Source organism: Antechinus flavipes, chromosome 2 (genome assembly GCF_016432865.1).
Source record: "Antechinus flavipes isolate AdamAnt ecotype Samford, QLD, Australia chromosome 2, AdamAnt_v2, whole genome shotgun sequence".
Classification (NCBI taxonomy): Eukaryota; Metazoa; Chordata; class Mammalia; order Dasyuromorphia; family Dasyuridae; genus Antechinus; species Antechinus flavipes.
The window spans coordinates 493,985,587-494,000,551 of record NC_067399.1 but is presented as its reverse complement, the minus strand read 5'-3'; the positions used below and the strand labels follow the sequence as shown (position 1 = coordinate 494,000,551).

The 14,965-nt window shown below is 43.6% G+C and overlaps 1 protein-coding gene across 1 annotated transcript in view; it reads right to left on the bottom strand.

Annotated features, from left to right (window-relative positions):
• SLC12A3 (solute carrier family 12 member 3) overlaps window positions 1-14,965 on the bottom strand; it is a 48,448-nt gene that overhangs the window by 22,654 nt on the left and 10,829 nt on the right. The window contains exons 6-17 of the mRNA XM_051979891.1: window positions 14,634-14,744; window positions 13,666-13,777; window positions 13,066-13,196; window positions 7,993-8,077; window positions 7,318-7,472; window positions 6,732-6,839; window positions 6,069-6,192; window positions 5,031-5,132; window positions 4,507-4,662; window positions 2,403-2,502; window positions 1,220-1,331; window positions 397-537 (exon numbers count right to left, since the gene is read on the bottom strand). Coding sequence (XP_051835851.1) covers window positions 397-537; window positions 1,220-1,331; window positions 2,403-2,502; window positions 4,507-4,662; window positions 5,031-5,132; window positions 6,069-6,192; window positions 6,732-6,839; window positions 7,318-7,472; window positions 7,993-8,077; window positions 13,066-13,196; window positions 13,666-13,777; window positions 14,634-14,744 — 1,437 coding nt within the window. The remainder of the gene's footprint in view (window positions 1-396; window positions 538-1,219; window positions 1,332-2,402; window positions 2,503-4,506; window positions 4,663-5,030; window positions 5,133-6,068; window positions 6,193-6,731; window positions 6,840-7,317; window positions 7,473-7,992; window positions 8,078-13,065; window positions 13,197-13,665; window positions 13,778-14,633; window positions 14,745-14,965) is intronic.

The following is a 14,965-nucleotide window of genomic DNA, read 5'->3' as shown; positions in this document are numbered from 1 at the left end:
TAAATAAATCACCTAATCTCTCTTAGCCTCAGTGTCCTCATCTTTAGGCTGAAGAGGTTGGACCTGACAAATTCCAAAATCTCTTCTGGCTCTAATTGGAAGATTCTATGAAGTAGGGATCTCCACTGCAAGAGTAGGGAGGTGGGGCCAAGATGGCAGAATGAGGGCAGAAACCCACTGTAAGAGTGATTAGAGTCCAGAAGGAGCTTCCCCTCTGAAAAGACTGAGAGGAATGACTATGGATTTTCAGGGAAGGTCATTCAGAGCAGGCTGGATGCTCCTTCATCCACAAAAGAAGCAGACTCAGAGAGGGAAAATGGTGTCTCCAGAGTCCCATGGTTAATTGGGGATGGGCACTATTGGGGCTCACTGCTTTTCTCCAGGCAATCACTTCACCTGAATTAGAATCTGGACTCCGCTCCTCAAGTCCTCTGCGATCACATCCGAGTAGAAAGCCTTGATCTTCCTTTTGTTCAGCCACTTTGTGTGTCCGTTGGAGATAAGTCGGAGCTCTGGCATTCTCTGTTTTCGAGGTCCCTGCCAGAGGAGTGCAAGAGAGAGCCCCATCCCACCCCAGAGAATCAGGGGCTGCTGTGTGGAGAAGTCTACACTATCTCAGTGTTGGCTCACGTCTACGGCCCCACCAACAAGACACAGATCTGGAAGGCCTAGTGAATGGAGATAGAAGAAAAGGGAAAGAAGAGGAGGCAGGAGAAAAGGCTTTAGAGTCTCAAGGGATCCTTAGGGAATGTCTGGTCCCTTATCCTCCCCATCCCTTATTTTATTGTAGGGAAACTGAGGCCCAGGTGGGGTAGGTCCACAAAGGACAAAGCTGGAATCTGGATCTATGTGGAGTAAAGGAGAAAGGGCAGAAAATAAAAAATGGAGAGAAAGAGAAGGTGACAAAGGAGGAAAAAAACATGAAGTCAGCTGGTGATGTTATATTAAAGTAGACATGGAGGATGTAGCCAGATTGTGAAGAATTTTAAATGCTAATGAAATTAATTTATATTTTCTACTAAAGTCAATAGGGATCCCTTAGAGCTTCTTTAGCAGGAGATACCCTCATACATGTGTGTTCCTATATGCTCCATGGAAAGTCCCTCACCTCCATTATTAGCCTGAGCTGGACAAGTTTGCAGAAAACAGCCTGTGCCTGTCCCAGCCTGGGGTTGTTCCCACCCCAGATCTAGAGGAGAAAAAGGAGGCAGACACTCACAATGATTACATGGCCACAGATCATCAGGCTGAGGTTCCTAGTGAATGTGCCCACAAAGTCCACCAGGGCTGGCCGGAAATTGGGTGGCCCAGTGAGAACCAGGCACTGGGGTCTGAGAATCAAAAAGGAGAAAATGTCAGGGATGCAAAGAATGGAGCGACTGCTGAACTTCCATGGGTACTTTCCCTCTTCTATGCCTTGCATCTATTTCTTCATTTGCAAAAATCTGACCTATGTCCCAGGCACTTTATTAACCTGAAATCATTACATGCAAACTTTATGAAAAATATGTCATTATATAAATGGATAGGATCATTTTTATTAAGAAACAAGCAGGCAGTTAATCAAGCCTTTATTACCTACAATGAGCCTCCTTTAGCAGCTAGGCCTGGAGTCAAGAAGACTCCTCATTCGCCTGAGTTCAAATCTTGCCACAGACACTTACTAGCTGGGTGACTTTGGGCAAGTCACTTAACTCTTCAGGATCCTCATCTGTAAAATGGGCTGAAGGAGGAAATAGCAAACCACTTCTGTACCTCTGCCAAGAAGATCTCAAATAGGGTCACAAAGTATGGAACATGACTGAAACAACTTAACAATACAACGAGCCTCCTCAGCAGCAGGAATACAAATATTTCAAACATTCAAGGCCCTGTCATTTTATCAGTGTGAATACTTCTTCTAACATTCCTTTCCTGCTGAATAGAAGGTTTCTCAGAGTTGCTGAGGTCTGAATATCCGTCCCAAGGCCAGCCTGGCGATGAGCCTCTGCACTGGGCGAGGCTTCTCCTTAGCATAGACACAGGCAGTCTGCCAGCAGACAGAAGCTGCCAGAACGTGGCACGGCCCTCAGGAAGCTGGGGCCCCTTTTGTGCTCCAGCGAGGTGGCAGAGGACAGCATTCGTGGAGTAGTCATAGGAACCATAAAATACTCTTAGTGAGTATAATTTCTGACTTCTTTTGTCAGTGAATTTATACAGTGCCCGTGCTGTCTGTCAGCATCTTTGTTCAGAAGCTCTGGGGAGGCAGCTACGTTCTGGGCCCTAGTGAGGTGCCCATCACGTGGTAAATGCTTAAGACTCATTTGCTGACTAGCTGCTTGCTGATTCTCAGGGCGGGTGAAGGCAGGGATGTCTGTGTTTAAGAACAACTGGTCACGGGGACAAAAGGGTGCCCTGGTCACCTGTAATTCTTAATGTGCTCTTCAACTTCATTAAGTCCTACTGAGTAGCTCAGGGCCATGTTGTAGGAGCCAGCTTGGACTGAAGATCCCCAGTTCACCTCTGGAGAGAAAGAGAAGTTGGGAGGAGAGGAAGGAAGAAGAGTTTTACAGCTTTGGAAGAACACAACATGTAGCTCAGAGGTAGCGGGTAGGACGGCGTCAAGGGATCTGGCCAGCAGCCAGGGGTAAAGCCATGCTACAGGAATTAATGAAAACAACTCATAATAAAACCATTGTGTTCTAAAGTTCACAAACCATTTTCCTTACAACAAACTTTAGGTAAGTAGTGTAAACATTAATGTTCCTATTTTATAGATGAGAACTTATGGCTCAGAAAATTCAAAAGGACGTGTCCAAGGTCACTCAGCTAATGTGTATCCAACCCAGGGATGTAGATTTAGGGCTAGAAGGGACCCTAGAAATCATCTGGTCCAAGATCCTTATTTTCCGATGAGAAAGTGAGGCCCAGGGCACTGACTTATTCTAGATTAGAGAAAAAGAGCAAGGGCTTGAATGCAGGTCTCATCTGACTCTGGGGCAGTGACATCTTCACAAAAACATGTCCCAGTTTAGTTGACTTGGAAATGAGACTTTAAGGTTTACAATTACTTTGCTTATAATATCTTGCCAAAAAGAGCCATCTTTTTGATAGGCGGAGGAGGGAGTATCTACAAGACTGGCTTAAGAAAAAGAAAATAGCAAATGGGGCAAACATCGTTTCCATCATACTCTGCAGCAGGCATCACTGCCCGTTGGACAACTCTATAGGACCATCCGTCTTTAGTCATTTCTAAAAATTTCCTCATCTGCATTAGGAGAGTGATCATCCCTGTTGTCCTCCTTTTCAAGGTGACTGGGAGGGATTGGGGGAAGGGCAGAGAAAATTAAACAATAGCCCTGAAAAGGTTTTGTCAATGGCAAGGCAGGGAGGAAAAGGAGGGAAAGGAATCTGGAGCAGGAGTCAGGAGAACAAGCTGCCATCTAATTTCTGCCATCTAAGTAGTGCATTATCTTGGATAAAATTGCTCAGGATCTTGGAGCCTCAGTTTCTTTTTCTGTAAAATGGAAATATTAATACTTCCCCTAGCCACTTCTGGATTGTTTGATATCATGGGCAAAAAGCCAGTGATTCAATGAATAAGGGAAAGATAGCAGGAGAGGGGCCATATACATATGTCTGTCTCTCTCTCTCTCTATCTGTCAGTTAGCTATCTATCCAGGAAACAGGTGAGTTATAGGAAATATAGGTGAGGTTAGGAAATAGGAAATAGGAAAGAGGTGAGTAGGGAGGATAATGAGGGATGCTAGAAAGAACAATGACCTTGGAAACAAAAGGCACTATGGCAAATAGAAAGAATGTTTGGTATGAGGTCAGAAGATTTGAGTTCAACTCTTGACCCTACTACTTTGTCTCTGAGTTTCAGTTTCTTTATTTTTAAACTATTGTTCTTGGATTAAATGATCTTTAAGGTCTATTTCTAAATCTATGATGAATTATGATCTGGATTCAAATCCCAGGTCTTTCATGTACTAGCTGTATGGTTCTAGCAAAATCCTTAACTTTCATGGGCTCAGTCTTCTCATCTGTAAAATAGAGAGAGTGAACTAGTTGATCTCTAAGGACCTTTTGTGTACTAGTACTGTCTTTTAAATAAATGGGAAATGGGTAGCTCAATATTAATATCGGTGCCCCTGAGATAGTAAGAGAATCAAAGTATACACACAAAGTGTAGTGCTTCAATAAAAAATTCTTTAGAAAACAAGAAAGAACCCCAAAGAATGGAAGGAAAGTCATGGAGGAGCTGAAATCTTCCATGACTGAAAAAGTCATGGATTTCTCATAGCAAAGCATATACTCCATGGGGTTGTTGTGAAGAAAACATCTATGGAAAGTATCTTGTAACCAGGAAAAGCTATGTGAATGTCATATTATAAACTATAAAGTGCTATACAAATGTCAGGGATCACTTCCATGATACAGAGATCGTAGTTTTTGCTACACTACAACTTCCTCCTTGCAGACAAATGAATAACCAAAGCTCCCCAAATTCCACCAAGGTCTCACCTGGCTTCTTGTAGAGCACATATAACAGCAAGAAGATGACCACAGCAATGGCGATAAGGGCTGCCCACCAGGTGAGGAGGAACATGATGACCACAGAGATGATTGCCCCAAATAGGGCTATCCACTTGTTGTAGTAGTGAAATGAGGGTCTCCATCCTGGGACAGAGAGGAAGGTTGAGCTGGCATAGAAGACAGTGGACAGACCCTCTCCCAGTACCTGATGATAACAACTCCAGTTTCTAGGGGGAAGTGAATGAAGAAAACTCTGATTTTGCCAAGAAGCAGGAAACATAGATTCTTCATGTGGGATCTTGCCTACTAGACCCTTAAGGATATTCTTTGAATACTGCAAGGTCTTGTCCTAAATTTGGGCAGATATACCTGAAGGACCTGAACTAGTCTTTGATATGAGTGCAGAACTCCTGGTGTAACTCAGTCTTTAGAGAGAAGACATTGAGAAGGGAGAGTTGGGACATGGTGGTCCTAATAAGCTAGGAGGCTTCTGTTTCCCCATCAGCACTTACCTGGAGAATTGGTGATGGAGGCATGGAAGCAGCTAAAGTTGATGAGTGCATAGGAGCACAAGAAAAAGTTGGAGATGATGGGGGCAATGGTGTTGAGCTCAGCTGCAAGGACCAGGGAGGGAGGGAAACAGTTGTGAACAATCCTGACCATCCTGATCCATCATAGATTTGAGTGGACCTCCTCAAACAGGGAAACAGGGGAACAGAGACATGATCAGAATATCAGGAGCCTTGAAGGTTGGGGTCGGGAGAGGGTAAGTTCTCTGTCTCTGTCATTTCTCTCTATCTCTCCTCATCCTTCTTTCTCTTCCTCCCTTCCCTCCTCTATCCTTTCCTTTGGCCTTTTCTTCTTTTTCTCGCTCCCTCTGTTTTTATCTCTCTGTCTCTGACTGTATTTGTCTCTCTGTCTGTATTTTTGCTCCTCTGTTTCTGTCTGACTCTCTGTGTGTATCTCTGTCTCTCTCTGTCTTTCTGTTTCGGTCTCTATTTTTCTCTCTCCCTGCCTCCCCCTCCCCCTCCCCCCCTTTCTTCTTTCTCTTCTTCTTCTCCCTCTGTCTCCCTCTCTTTGTCTGCTTCTTGATTTGGAAAAAGCTCAGAGAGACGTGACACATCAGGTGATTCAGGCAATCATATATCTTTCACCTGAAAGAGAATTCAAAAGGTCATATGGTCCAGCCTTTACCCTCAGGTCAGGTACTATTATTCGCATTTTACAGATAACACAATTCAGACCAGAAGATATGAAGGGTTCTGCTTAGGCCAGTCAATTAGTATATGGCATAGGAAGAACCAGGTCTCCCAGTGCAATATTTATCATTGTGCCTCTTATTAAATCATTCTTCAGTTCATGCAAATCCAGTTCGGGTGCTATGGGATTGCATCTGCATTTACTTAATGCTTCACTCTCATCCCTGGAGAGGGGTAGGAGATTTAGAATCTTTTTCTCTGATTCTAAGCCAAGTAAGTGCTTTCTTTTCCATCCCCCCAATCTCTAGCTCTCACGCCTGCTACCTCCAAGGGACCAGGTTCCAGCCTCACCAATGAGAATGAAGGCCACAGCAATGAAGTAGCTCAGGAGATAACCCCGGACAGGCTCATTGTTTTTTCCATAGCCCTTCCCAAAGAAGCCAATGAGAGGGTAGAGCTGGTCTTCACACAGGCACTGGGAGTGAGGGATGGAGAGAGTGAGAGAGCAGGAGAAAAACAGCAAAGTTCTATTCTGGTTTCTTAGAATGCATACTTCCCATTAAAAAAAAAAAATTCCCCTTAAAACAAGCTGTAAGAGACATTTAAGTGTTTTCTTTAGGAACATTTTTCAACTGGTCTGTTTGTTTCTTCCATCTCCACTCTTCTCTTTTTTTCCTTTTCCCTCCCCTTCCCCACCTCACTTTATCTCCTTTTTCCCTCCTGAGCCAATTGGAGTTAAGTGACTTGCCCACGGTCACACAGATAGGACATGGTAAGTGTCTGAGATCAGATTTGAACTCAGGTCCCCCTGACTTCAGGGCTGGTGCTCCATCCACTGTGCCACCTAGCTGCCCCTCACTTTATCTCTTTAGCAAAAGATAAAGTGAAATGGCCGATATTGACAGTTTGTCCCCCTTCTCTCCTGAGCCCCTCTGCTCTAAGCTGTACTGACAGAGGCGCTACCCCACTGAGTGCTCTAGGAGATTCGGTATAGGCTGAATACCGTTTTCTTACCTGGAAGACTTTGGCAGCAGAGACCAGGCAGGCCAGGGCAGAAGAGAGGGTGGCCCCAAAGATGCCCGCAGTGATCAGGGGGGCAAAGCCAGACACCATGCTCATGCTCTGCAGAAGGAGCATAGGGCTTAGTACATGCTCATTGCTTAAGCTGTGCTCCAGAGCTCCTTGCTTCTGAGCTTTTAGTCTGCCCATACTTGAGGACTGACCTCCCTCACTCTTGAGTACTGCTCCCTTCAAACCTGGGTCCTGCATCTCTCATTCATGGTTCCCATTCTAGTAAATTACTTTAGTTGACATTTGGAGGAAGAATGGGAGCAGCGGGCCACACCAGCCTTCTGTGGGATGGGGAGTTCAATCTTGTGTCTGGGCAGCCAGTGTGAATTTGGAAGGCCAGGTTCAATGAGCTCTATTACAGACTCTCTTGAAGAAGGCGTCCTTCCTTTTGTACCCTTCTCCATGATATGATCAACATTTTGTCAGTGGTTTTGACAAAAATCCTATGCAACCAGGATCTGGAGAGGAGAACAGCCCCACCCCCTACTACTCTGATGATTCTCCTCAAAGGTCTGTAGATTTGGGGTACCTGGTAGTAATTAATGAGTCCATAGTGACAGTTGCGCTTTTGGGAACACTCAGTGAAGTTCCAGCCGTAGCCACATGCCAGCCCTTCACAATCGGAGGAGCCAGGGACCACTGTATCATTGAGGCCTCCAGAAGCATCTCGAACTACACAGGAGCCTAGCAAGGAAGCAATGTGAGGAGAGGGGCAGCTGGCCCTGAATTTCCCTCCCCCGGCCTACTTCCAGCAGAAGTTATGGAGTTTTCTCATACTTGTATCACCCTGGTAGTCCTGGGGCCAGGAATGGGGCCCAATGTATGGGATCTCCAGGTTAGAGCCTACTTCACCTGGATGGAGTAGTTTAGCTTCCTAGCCAGGCACATGATAGGAAATGGGATTTATCTTTTGGTATCCAAACCTATCTAATGATATGAGGCTTAGAGAGGTTTTTAGAGTCAGGAAGATTTGGATTCAAAGAGCCTTCTGACACTTCCTGCTGTGTGATCCTTGACCTCTCAGTGTTCCAAATATCCCTTTATAACATGTAGAACATTAATTGAGGGAATTTTCTACACTAATGAAATCACAGATTTAGATACTCCCCACAAACACTTCCCCACACAGTTGTAAATGTTGCATCAGACCAACTGTTAACAGCCCCAAACCTTTATCTGATATTATCTAGTGCTCACTACTTACCAATAGTAGCAGAGATGGCTAGATAGGACATTGTAGTCCAGAATATGGCCATTAGAGTGCCTTTGGGGATTGCCACAGCAGGATCCTGAAGGAAAAAGGTTTGTTTTTGTTTTTTTAAAACAATTCCTTCTTGGAGAACATTGAATACAGTAACAGCAATATTGTAAGGTTGAGTAACTGTGAAAGATTTAGTTACTCTGACCAAGACAACAATCCATGACAATTCTAATGTATCCATAATAAAAAATGCTATCTAGCTCCAGAGAGAGAACTGATGAGCTTTGAGTACACACTGAAGCATTCTTTTTAAAATTTCCTTTATTTTCTCCTTTTTTGGGTCTGTATTCTTTTTTTGCAACATGGGAAATGTGTTTTGCCTGACCACACATATAATCAATATTAAATTGCTTGTCTTCCAGATACCATCTCATCTATAGTACTCAATGGGATGGATGGGAGGAGTAAGAGAGAGAGAAGGCAAGAGAGACAGACACACAGACAGAGACAGAGACAAAGAGAAAAAGAAAGAGAGAGAAGGGGGAGAGATGGAGAGGGAGAGAGATAGACGGAGACAAAGAAAGAGTTAGAGAGAATTTTGAACTCAAAAAATTTTAAATGAAGGTTAAATTTTGTTTACATATAATTGGGAAATATCTAATGAAATTAATAAAATAAATTGGAAATAAGAGTCTTCCTTGGCTTCCTTCTATTCCAGCCTAAAGCCTTCTTGTCTAATGCCTTGAGTGAACAAAGGAATCCAGCTCCAAGGTTGAAGTCTGTTGTGTTCCCAGAGTCCAAGTACAAGGCATTGAGAATTGGATTCTCTTGCTAGGGCCCTCAACCATAGCCATTCTTAGGAAGACTGATAGCCAACTCAGATCCTTCAATGCCAAGTCCCCTAATATTGGGAGGAAGGGATGAGAACAGATTGAGTACATTGTCATCTTGTACTCAGCCAGTGCCTAACAATTCTGTTGATTGATTAATTCTCCAAGTTTTGTCACGGCATGACAGATCAGAAGATGACCTTATGAATGAGAAGAATTCCCCCTTTTCCTGCCATCCCTGGCTCTTTTCAATAACATCACTGACACTTAAATAACTCAAGACTAGGTTACCCCTTCCAGCTCTGAACCTGAGTCCTATGACTTCCAAGTATTTTTCCATATATCATCTCCTGTGGATCAGGTTAGTGTCTCAATTTTTCAGATAGAGAAGCTGAGGTCTTGAGAAGGTAGGTGACTAGCTGTGTTCAGTGGCAGACCTGAGACAAGACCAGCCTTGCCAACTCTGAGCCCTGTTCTCTTTCCATCAGGGCCAAAGTCTCTAAAAAGTAGCGTTTTGAAACCTTGTTGGGTTCAGACTACAGGTCAGGCCCCACCTGGGAATAAAGGCATCTTTGGGCAGTTCTTGCAACAGGACCAGAACACATTCCAAGGACTGTTTTGCTCATGGCTTCTCTTAGAGCCAAACCCCAGGCATACAATCTTGTGACTTTCATAGTGCTTATAAATCTTTTCAATGTGTATGACCTTTTGCTACTCTGATGGAGGAGCTCAAAGCAGACTCATCTTTTGATGAATTGAAAGAGGTTGTGGTGATAAATACAAGGTAGGTGGGCCCCTCCGTGGAGAAGTGGGCCTCCTGCTCTAGAGGAACTGATTCATTCTCCCTGTGTGGTACCTGCATGGGAGGATGGCCATTTGTTGCATGCAAACTATGTGCTACTATGTTAATAATGTTATGACTGCTGTCTCTTTTTGTGGCTGGGAAAGGCTGTTGTGGGATCATGTTAATTCCATTTCTCTTTTCCAGTCAGCCAAGTCCCAAATGGGAATGAGTAGAGTAGAGGTAGCTCAGCCGAGCTGCCATCTCAGAATGAACAAATTATCACTTCTCTCATTTTCAGCTTCACTCTAGCCTTGTTAAATACAAGATGTGAGTGTCATCCAGGACTTCACCAGCTGGTGTTGGTCATACCTGACAATGAAAAACACAGGGCCAACTACTTAACTTTGGGGTCCCAGAAGGCAGTCCTTTGCCATGTAAAGTCCCCCAAGAAGAGGCTGGGTACCCACTTTTTGAGATAAAGAAGGTACTTTCCTCTTTGGGGTAGGAGTTTGGATTATATGATCTGTAAGGACCATTCCACTTTTAAGATTATGTGATTCTTCATTCTATTCCTCACTCCAGAAAAGCAAAATCTTTTCCCTCATCCATACCTTGATGTTCTTATTGGTGAAAAAGGAAAGTTGGATTTGATAATCTAAGTTGATGAGAAAGGGAAGCCAGTCAAGGCTCCCCAGCTCTGAAATCCTAGGATCTATAGCTATTGTCCTCTTCAGCCCATTCAACAAGGTTTCCCACTGCATCCAGGGCCATCTCCAGTCATCCTAATCTATATCTGGCCACTGGATCCAGAGAGTTCTGGAGGGGAAAGTGGGGCAGATGACTCTTCACAGCCCTCCCTCATTTAAATCTAATTCACCTGCATGCTATGGCATCCCCTCCCTGATGTCATGGTTTTCTTCAAGAATGAAGGACAAACATCAACAACCATGCACATACAATACTGAGTTCCCTACCCCAAACCTATCAGTAAAGACGACACACTCACTTCTTGATGCAATCAAATGGCCAGATACCTGCCCACTTCTACAAAGGAACCTCTGCCTCCATCACATCATCATCATTGGGATGCCCCAAGGAAATACTCCTTTCCCCTTTGAGGAAAGAGGATTTGCTGCTCTTTGTGTGGTTTAGGAATTTCCCAGGTTTCTCTCTCTTTTCTTTCTATAGTAATAAGCTATGTGGATTTCCCCCATCTTTAGCTAGACCCAGGGGTGTATTGGAGCCAGCTCAAACCTGCTGAAGAGATCCATTTGTTAAATTTTCATTATGATCATTTGCACATCAGAAATCAGCAAATGCTATAAATTAGAACTTGATTTATTGTTTTGTTTATTGTCAATACTTAAGAAAAGGATGGAAAAGATGTTAGTAACACAAGTTAAACTTAAAAATTTGACCTTTATACAGTGCCTATCCTAAATCAGTTGTAAAAACATTTCCCAGTACACTCCTCATGTCCACTCTGTAGTCCCTCAACTGTCTGAGTATGTGTGTGTTGGGTTTTTGTTGTTTTTTTGTGGCTTATGGCTTTTCTCTGTCCATGCATTATAGTCACTATGCCAACCTCATGCCTTGTAGCTACCTACCTGACATATCTAACATCATGGGACTATTAGATGGAAGGGACAGAGGAGTGTTGCTGTCCTATAATTCTGAATTTTTTATTTTTGCATATGTAATTCATCTGATACAAATAGCTAACTTATTAAATATGGTACACTCCCTTTGACCTCCATAGTTGTTGAGGAAAGGAAGGAGGAGAGGAGAGGGAAGAGGAAGGAAAAAAAAGGAGGCGGTGATGGAGGAGAAGGAGAGGGGCAGAGAGAAGAGAAAGTGGAAGGAAGGAAGGAAGGAAGGAAGGAAGGAAGGAAGGAAGGATAAAACAAACAAATGAAAAAAGTTGTGTATGCTGCCTAAAATTCTGAGCTGGGTGCTAGACTGGGCTTTGGGGAAGGGTAGTTCTTTAGCCTGAATGGAACAGAACTGACTTCTATACAATCAGGAAAGGGATAGAAAGGAAAGGTAGGAACACAGGATCATTAGTATATAAGTAGAAGGAACCTCTAAAATGATCACCTAGTCTAAACCCCTTATTTTACAACTGAAGATGTTGAAATTCAGAGAGAAGTCAAATATATACATATATGTATATACATAAAGGGCTTTTTCAACCTTAAAGAACTATGTCAACTTTATCTATTATCATTGTTATTTATTATTATTATTATTATCATTATATTCATTTTTTTCCCAAATAGAATGTGAGCTCCTTGAGGGACAGGTATTACTTAGTTTTTTCTAGTAGCATCTGGCACATATCAGGCATTAAATAAATGCTTGTTGGGCTTATTTGAAGGCTGGCTAAATAAATGTCCAAGGACACATGTTTGGGGTGAGTTTGTAGCATGATTTTATACTGATACCAATTACTACGTTACAACCCCAAACATTTGAACATTTCTGGTATTGGGGCCTTGGGACTCCAGTTAATCTTCCTGATGGCAGGGGCTGGCTCTTTTCTTCCTACAGTGGGAGGTGGGATGGAGCAAGGAAGAACCCTGGAGTTAGAGCCAGAGAGTCAGTCTGGTACAGGGAGAAAGAATGGTGACTTAAGATCCAGGATTCAAGTTTGAATCTTAATCCTGCCACTTACTGTGTAACCTTGAGTAAGTCACTTAAGGTCAGTTTCTTCATCTGTAAAATGACCTCTAAAGTCCCTGCCTTCTTTAGATCCAAGGCCATGTTCCCCATGATCACTTGCATAGCAGTTCTGCTCCTTTCTACCAGTGTGAGTTCAAGCAAATCACTTTTGCTATCTGAGCATCAGTTTTCTCAGCTGTAAAAGTGACAGGGTTTATATGAAATGATCTTGAAACCTTATACAACAAGGTCATGTGATGATTAACTCTGGTGGATTTGGCTCTTCTCAGCAATAGGGTGATTTAAGGCAGTACCTTGGAATGAGAAATGTCATCCGCATCCAGAGAGAGAACTATGGAGACTGAATGTGGATCCAAGTATTTTTATTGTTGTTTATTTGTTAGTTTTTTCTTTCTCATGGTTTTTTCCCTTTTGATCTGATTTTTCTTGCAAAACATGACAACTATGGAAATGTGTTTCAAAGGATCGCACTTATTTAAGCTATTATCAGATTGCTTGCTGTCTTGGGGAGGGTGGAGGTAAGAAAGGGAGGGAGAAAATTTAGAACACGAAGTTTTACAAAAATGAATGTTGAAAACTATCTTTATATGTATATATACCATTGGGGGAAAATGTTCTCTAAGATTTTGCTCTAATTCTGTGATCTTTCTCTTATATTGCTGACAGGGCCACCCCCAGAACTGGTATACAGTAAGTGCCTAATAAATAACTTCTCATTCACTGTTTCTAGGAAGGAGAGTGGGAGGGATTCTAGATTTCTGCTTTATGGTAACAACTCACCTTTAAGTCCCCAGAGATGTTGGCACCTGCGAGGATGCCAGTGGCTGATGGGAAGAAGATTGAGAACATTCCAAAGAAGCTGCCATCTACGCCCCTCCAGTCTGGCACTAAATTCTGGGCAAAAATGTCACCTAGAAAAGTTCAAGCTGGGTCAGTCCCTTTCATTTTGTGACTCCCTTCCTCCTGTACCAAGGCATAGGGAAGAGGGTTGGCTTTTTCACAACCATTGGAAGTGGGACATGGCCATCAGCAGGGTTCCAAAGGAATGGATTTCTAACATAGGACACAGGAGAAGAATCCTAGAGCTAGTAGGAGGCCAGTAAAATCACTCTTTTCTTTTTACAATTGAAGAAACTGAACCCCAGAGAGGCAAAGGTCACATAGCACTTAAATGTCTGAGGAAGGACTTCCTGACTCCAGGTCTGATATCTTAAGACTACATGTGTTGCCTCTCTGTGTAGGGAGAGTTCTTGGGACTTTAATTGTCCCCAGACCCTAACCAGCATCAACACTGCCCTCCCAACTCCCCTTGACCGAGCCAGGCTTTATCACCAGAGCCAGGGAAGAACTAAGTCCCAACCCCTCTGCCCTCAGACATACCCCTGTAGCTGAAGAAGCCCTTTGATGCCTTCTCCTCGGATGGAGGAATCAGTGTTCCCACAAAGTAATTGGCAAAGGAGACCATGATGACCAGGAAGAACAACACCTGGGCCTAGAAGGGCCAGACATCAGGGCTGAAAACCTGGTAGAAGTGGCCAGTGTAGACCCCCCCAAACATCCCTCTCCCCAGGAATGATCATCTCTGCCCTTCCAGTTCAGAGAATGGCTCACTCTTAGCAGCGTACATCGAATTAAATCATTAACACAAATCAAACCTTTTCCCTGTAAAGTTTGCCAGGTGGAGCATTTTTATTTTTGTCAATGTTATATGTATTTTGATATGTATATATCATATCTCTAGGAAGGATGTAAACACCTTGAGAAAAAGGAGACAAGCACACAATGCTTGGCAAATGGAAGGCACTTGAGAAATGCTTATTGAGAAAATGTGTATTGGGGGACGGGAGGGACTTAAAACTTCTTAGAGAGATACTCTCTATGCTATCAGCACTGAGAAGGGGAGAGATTGAATTAGGGCTGGGGGAGAGAGGCTGGGAATCACTTAGAGGAAGTCTCTGATACAGCAGAAGGGCCGGTGGAGCTCTCCCTGTGTACTCCCGGAGTACTCCGTCCCCAGCACTCACTCCTCCCAGCAGAAAGACCACGGCTTTTAAAAAGCTCCATGCAGGGTGAAGCTCCCCTTTTTGTTATATGAGCCACTGGCATCACCACACTTGACCACATCCTTGACAGAGCTCTACTTGTCCCTCCCAGTTAAGTCAATACTATAATTTTTACCTGGACATCCTCCAAGCTTCCTCGTGATCAGTCATTATTTGGAGTCCATCCAGCCTTCCTTCAAGGCAGAGAAGGAAGCCATCTGAACTATATGGTGTGCTCCATGCTAGGAAGATACTTTCTCCCAGCCTGCAAAAATCATTCCCTCCTCTGCTACAACACTACTTTACCTTCGACTCCCATTCCATCCCAGCCAAGGAAATAGCCAATAGCACTGTGACAGTGACCACGCCGACGATTCTTATGTCGTTGGTAGGGTCCACTATAGGAGAGCCGTACTCCTGCGGGACAGATCCTTCCCTTAGGTTCCTCCAGCCAGCCCTTTCCTCAGTCCACCAGCATCCCCACCCACTTTAGAAATAGACAATGCACTTGAAAATTCTACGCTTAGAATTACCAAATTTACTGATGCAGAATAAGGGACTTAAGGAAGCTTAGAGTTATGAGGCCATCTAGTCCAAGCTCTTCCCAAATGCAACATTCCCCTAAAAGCTAATGCTTT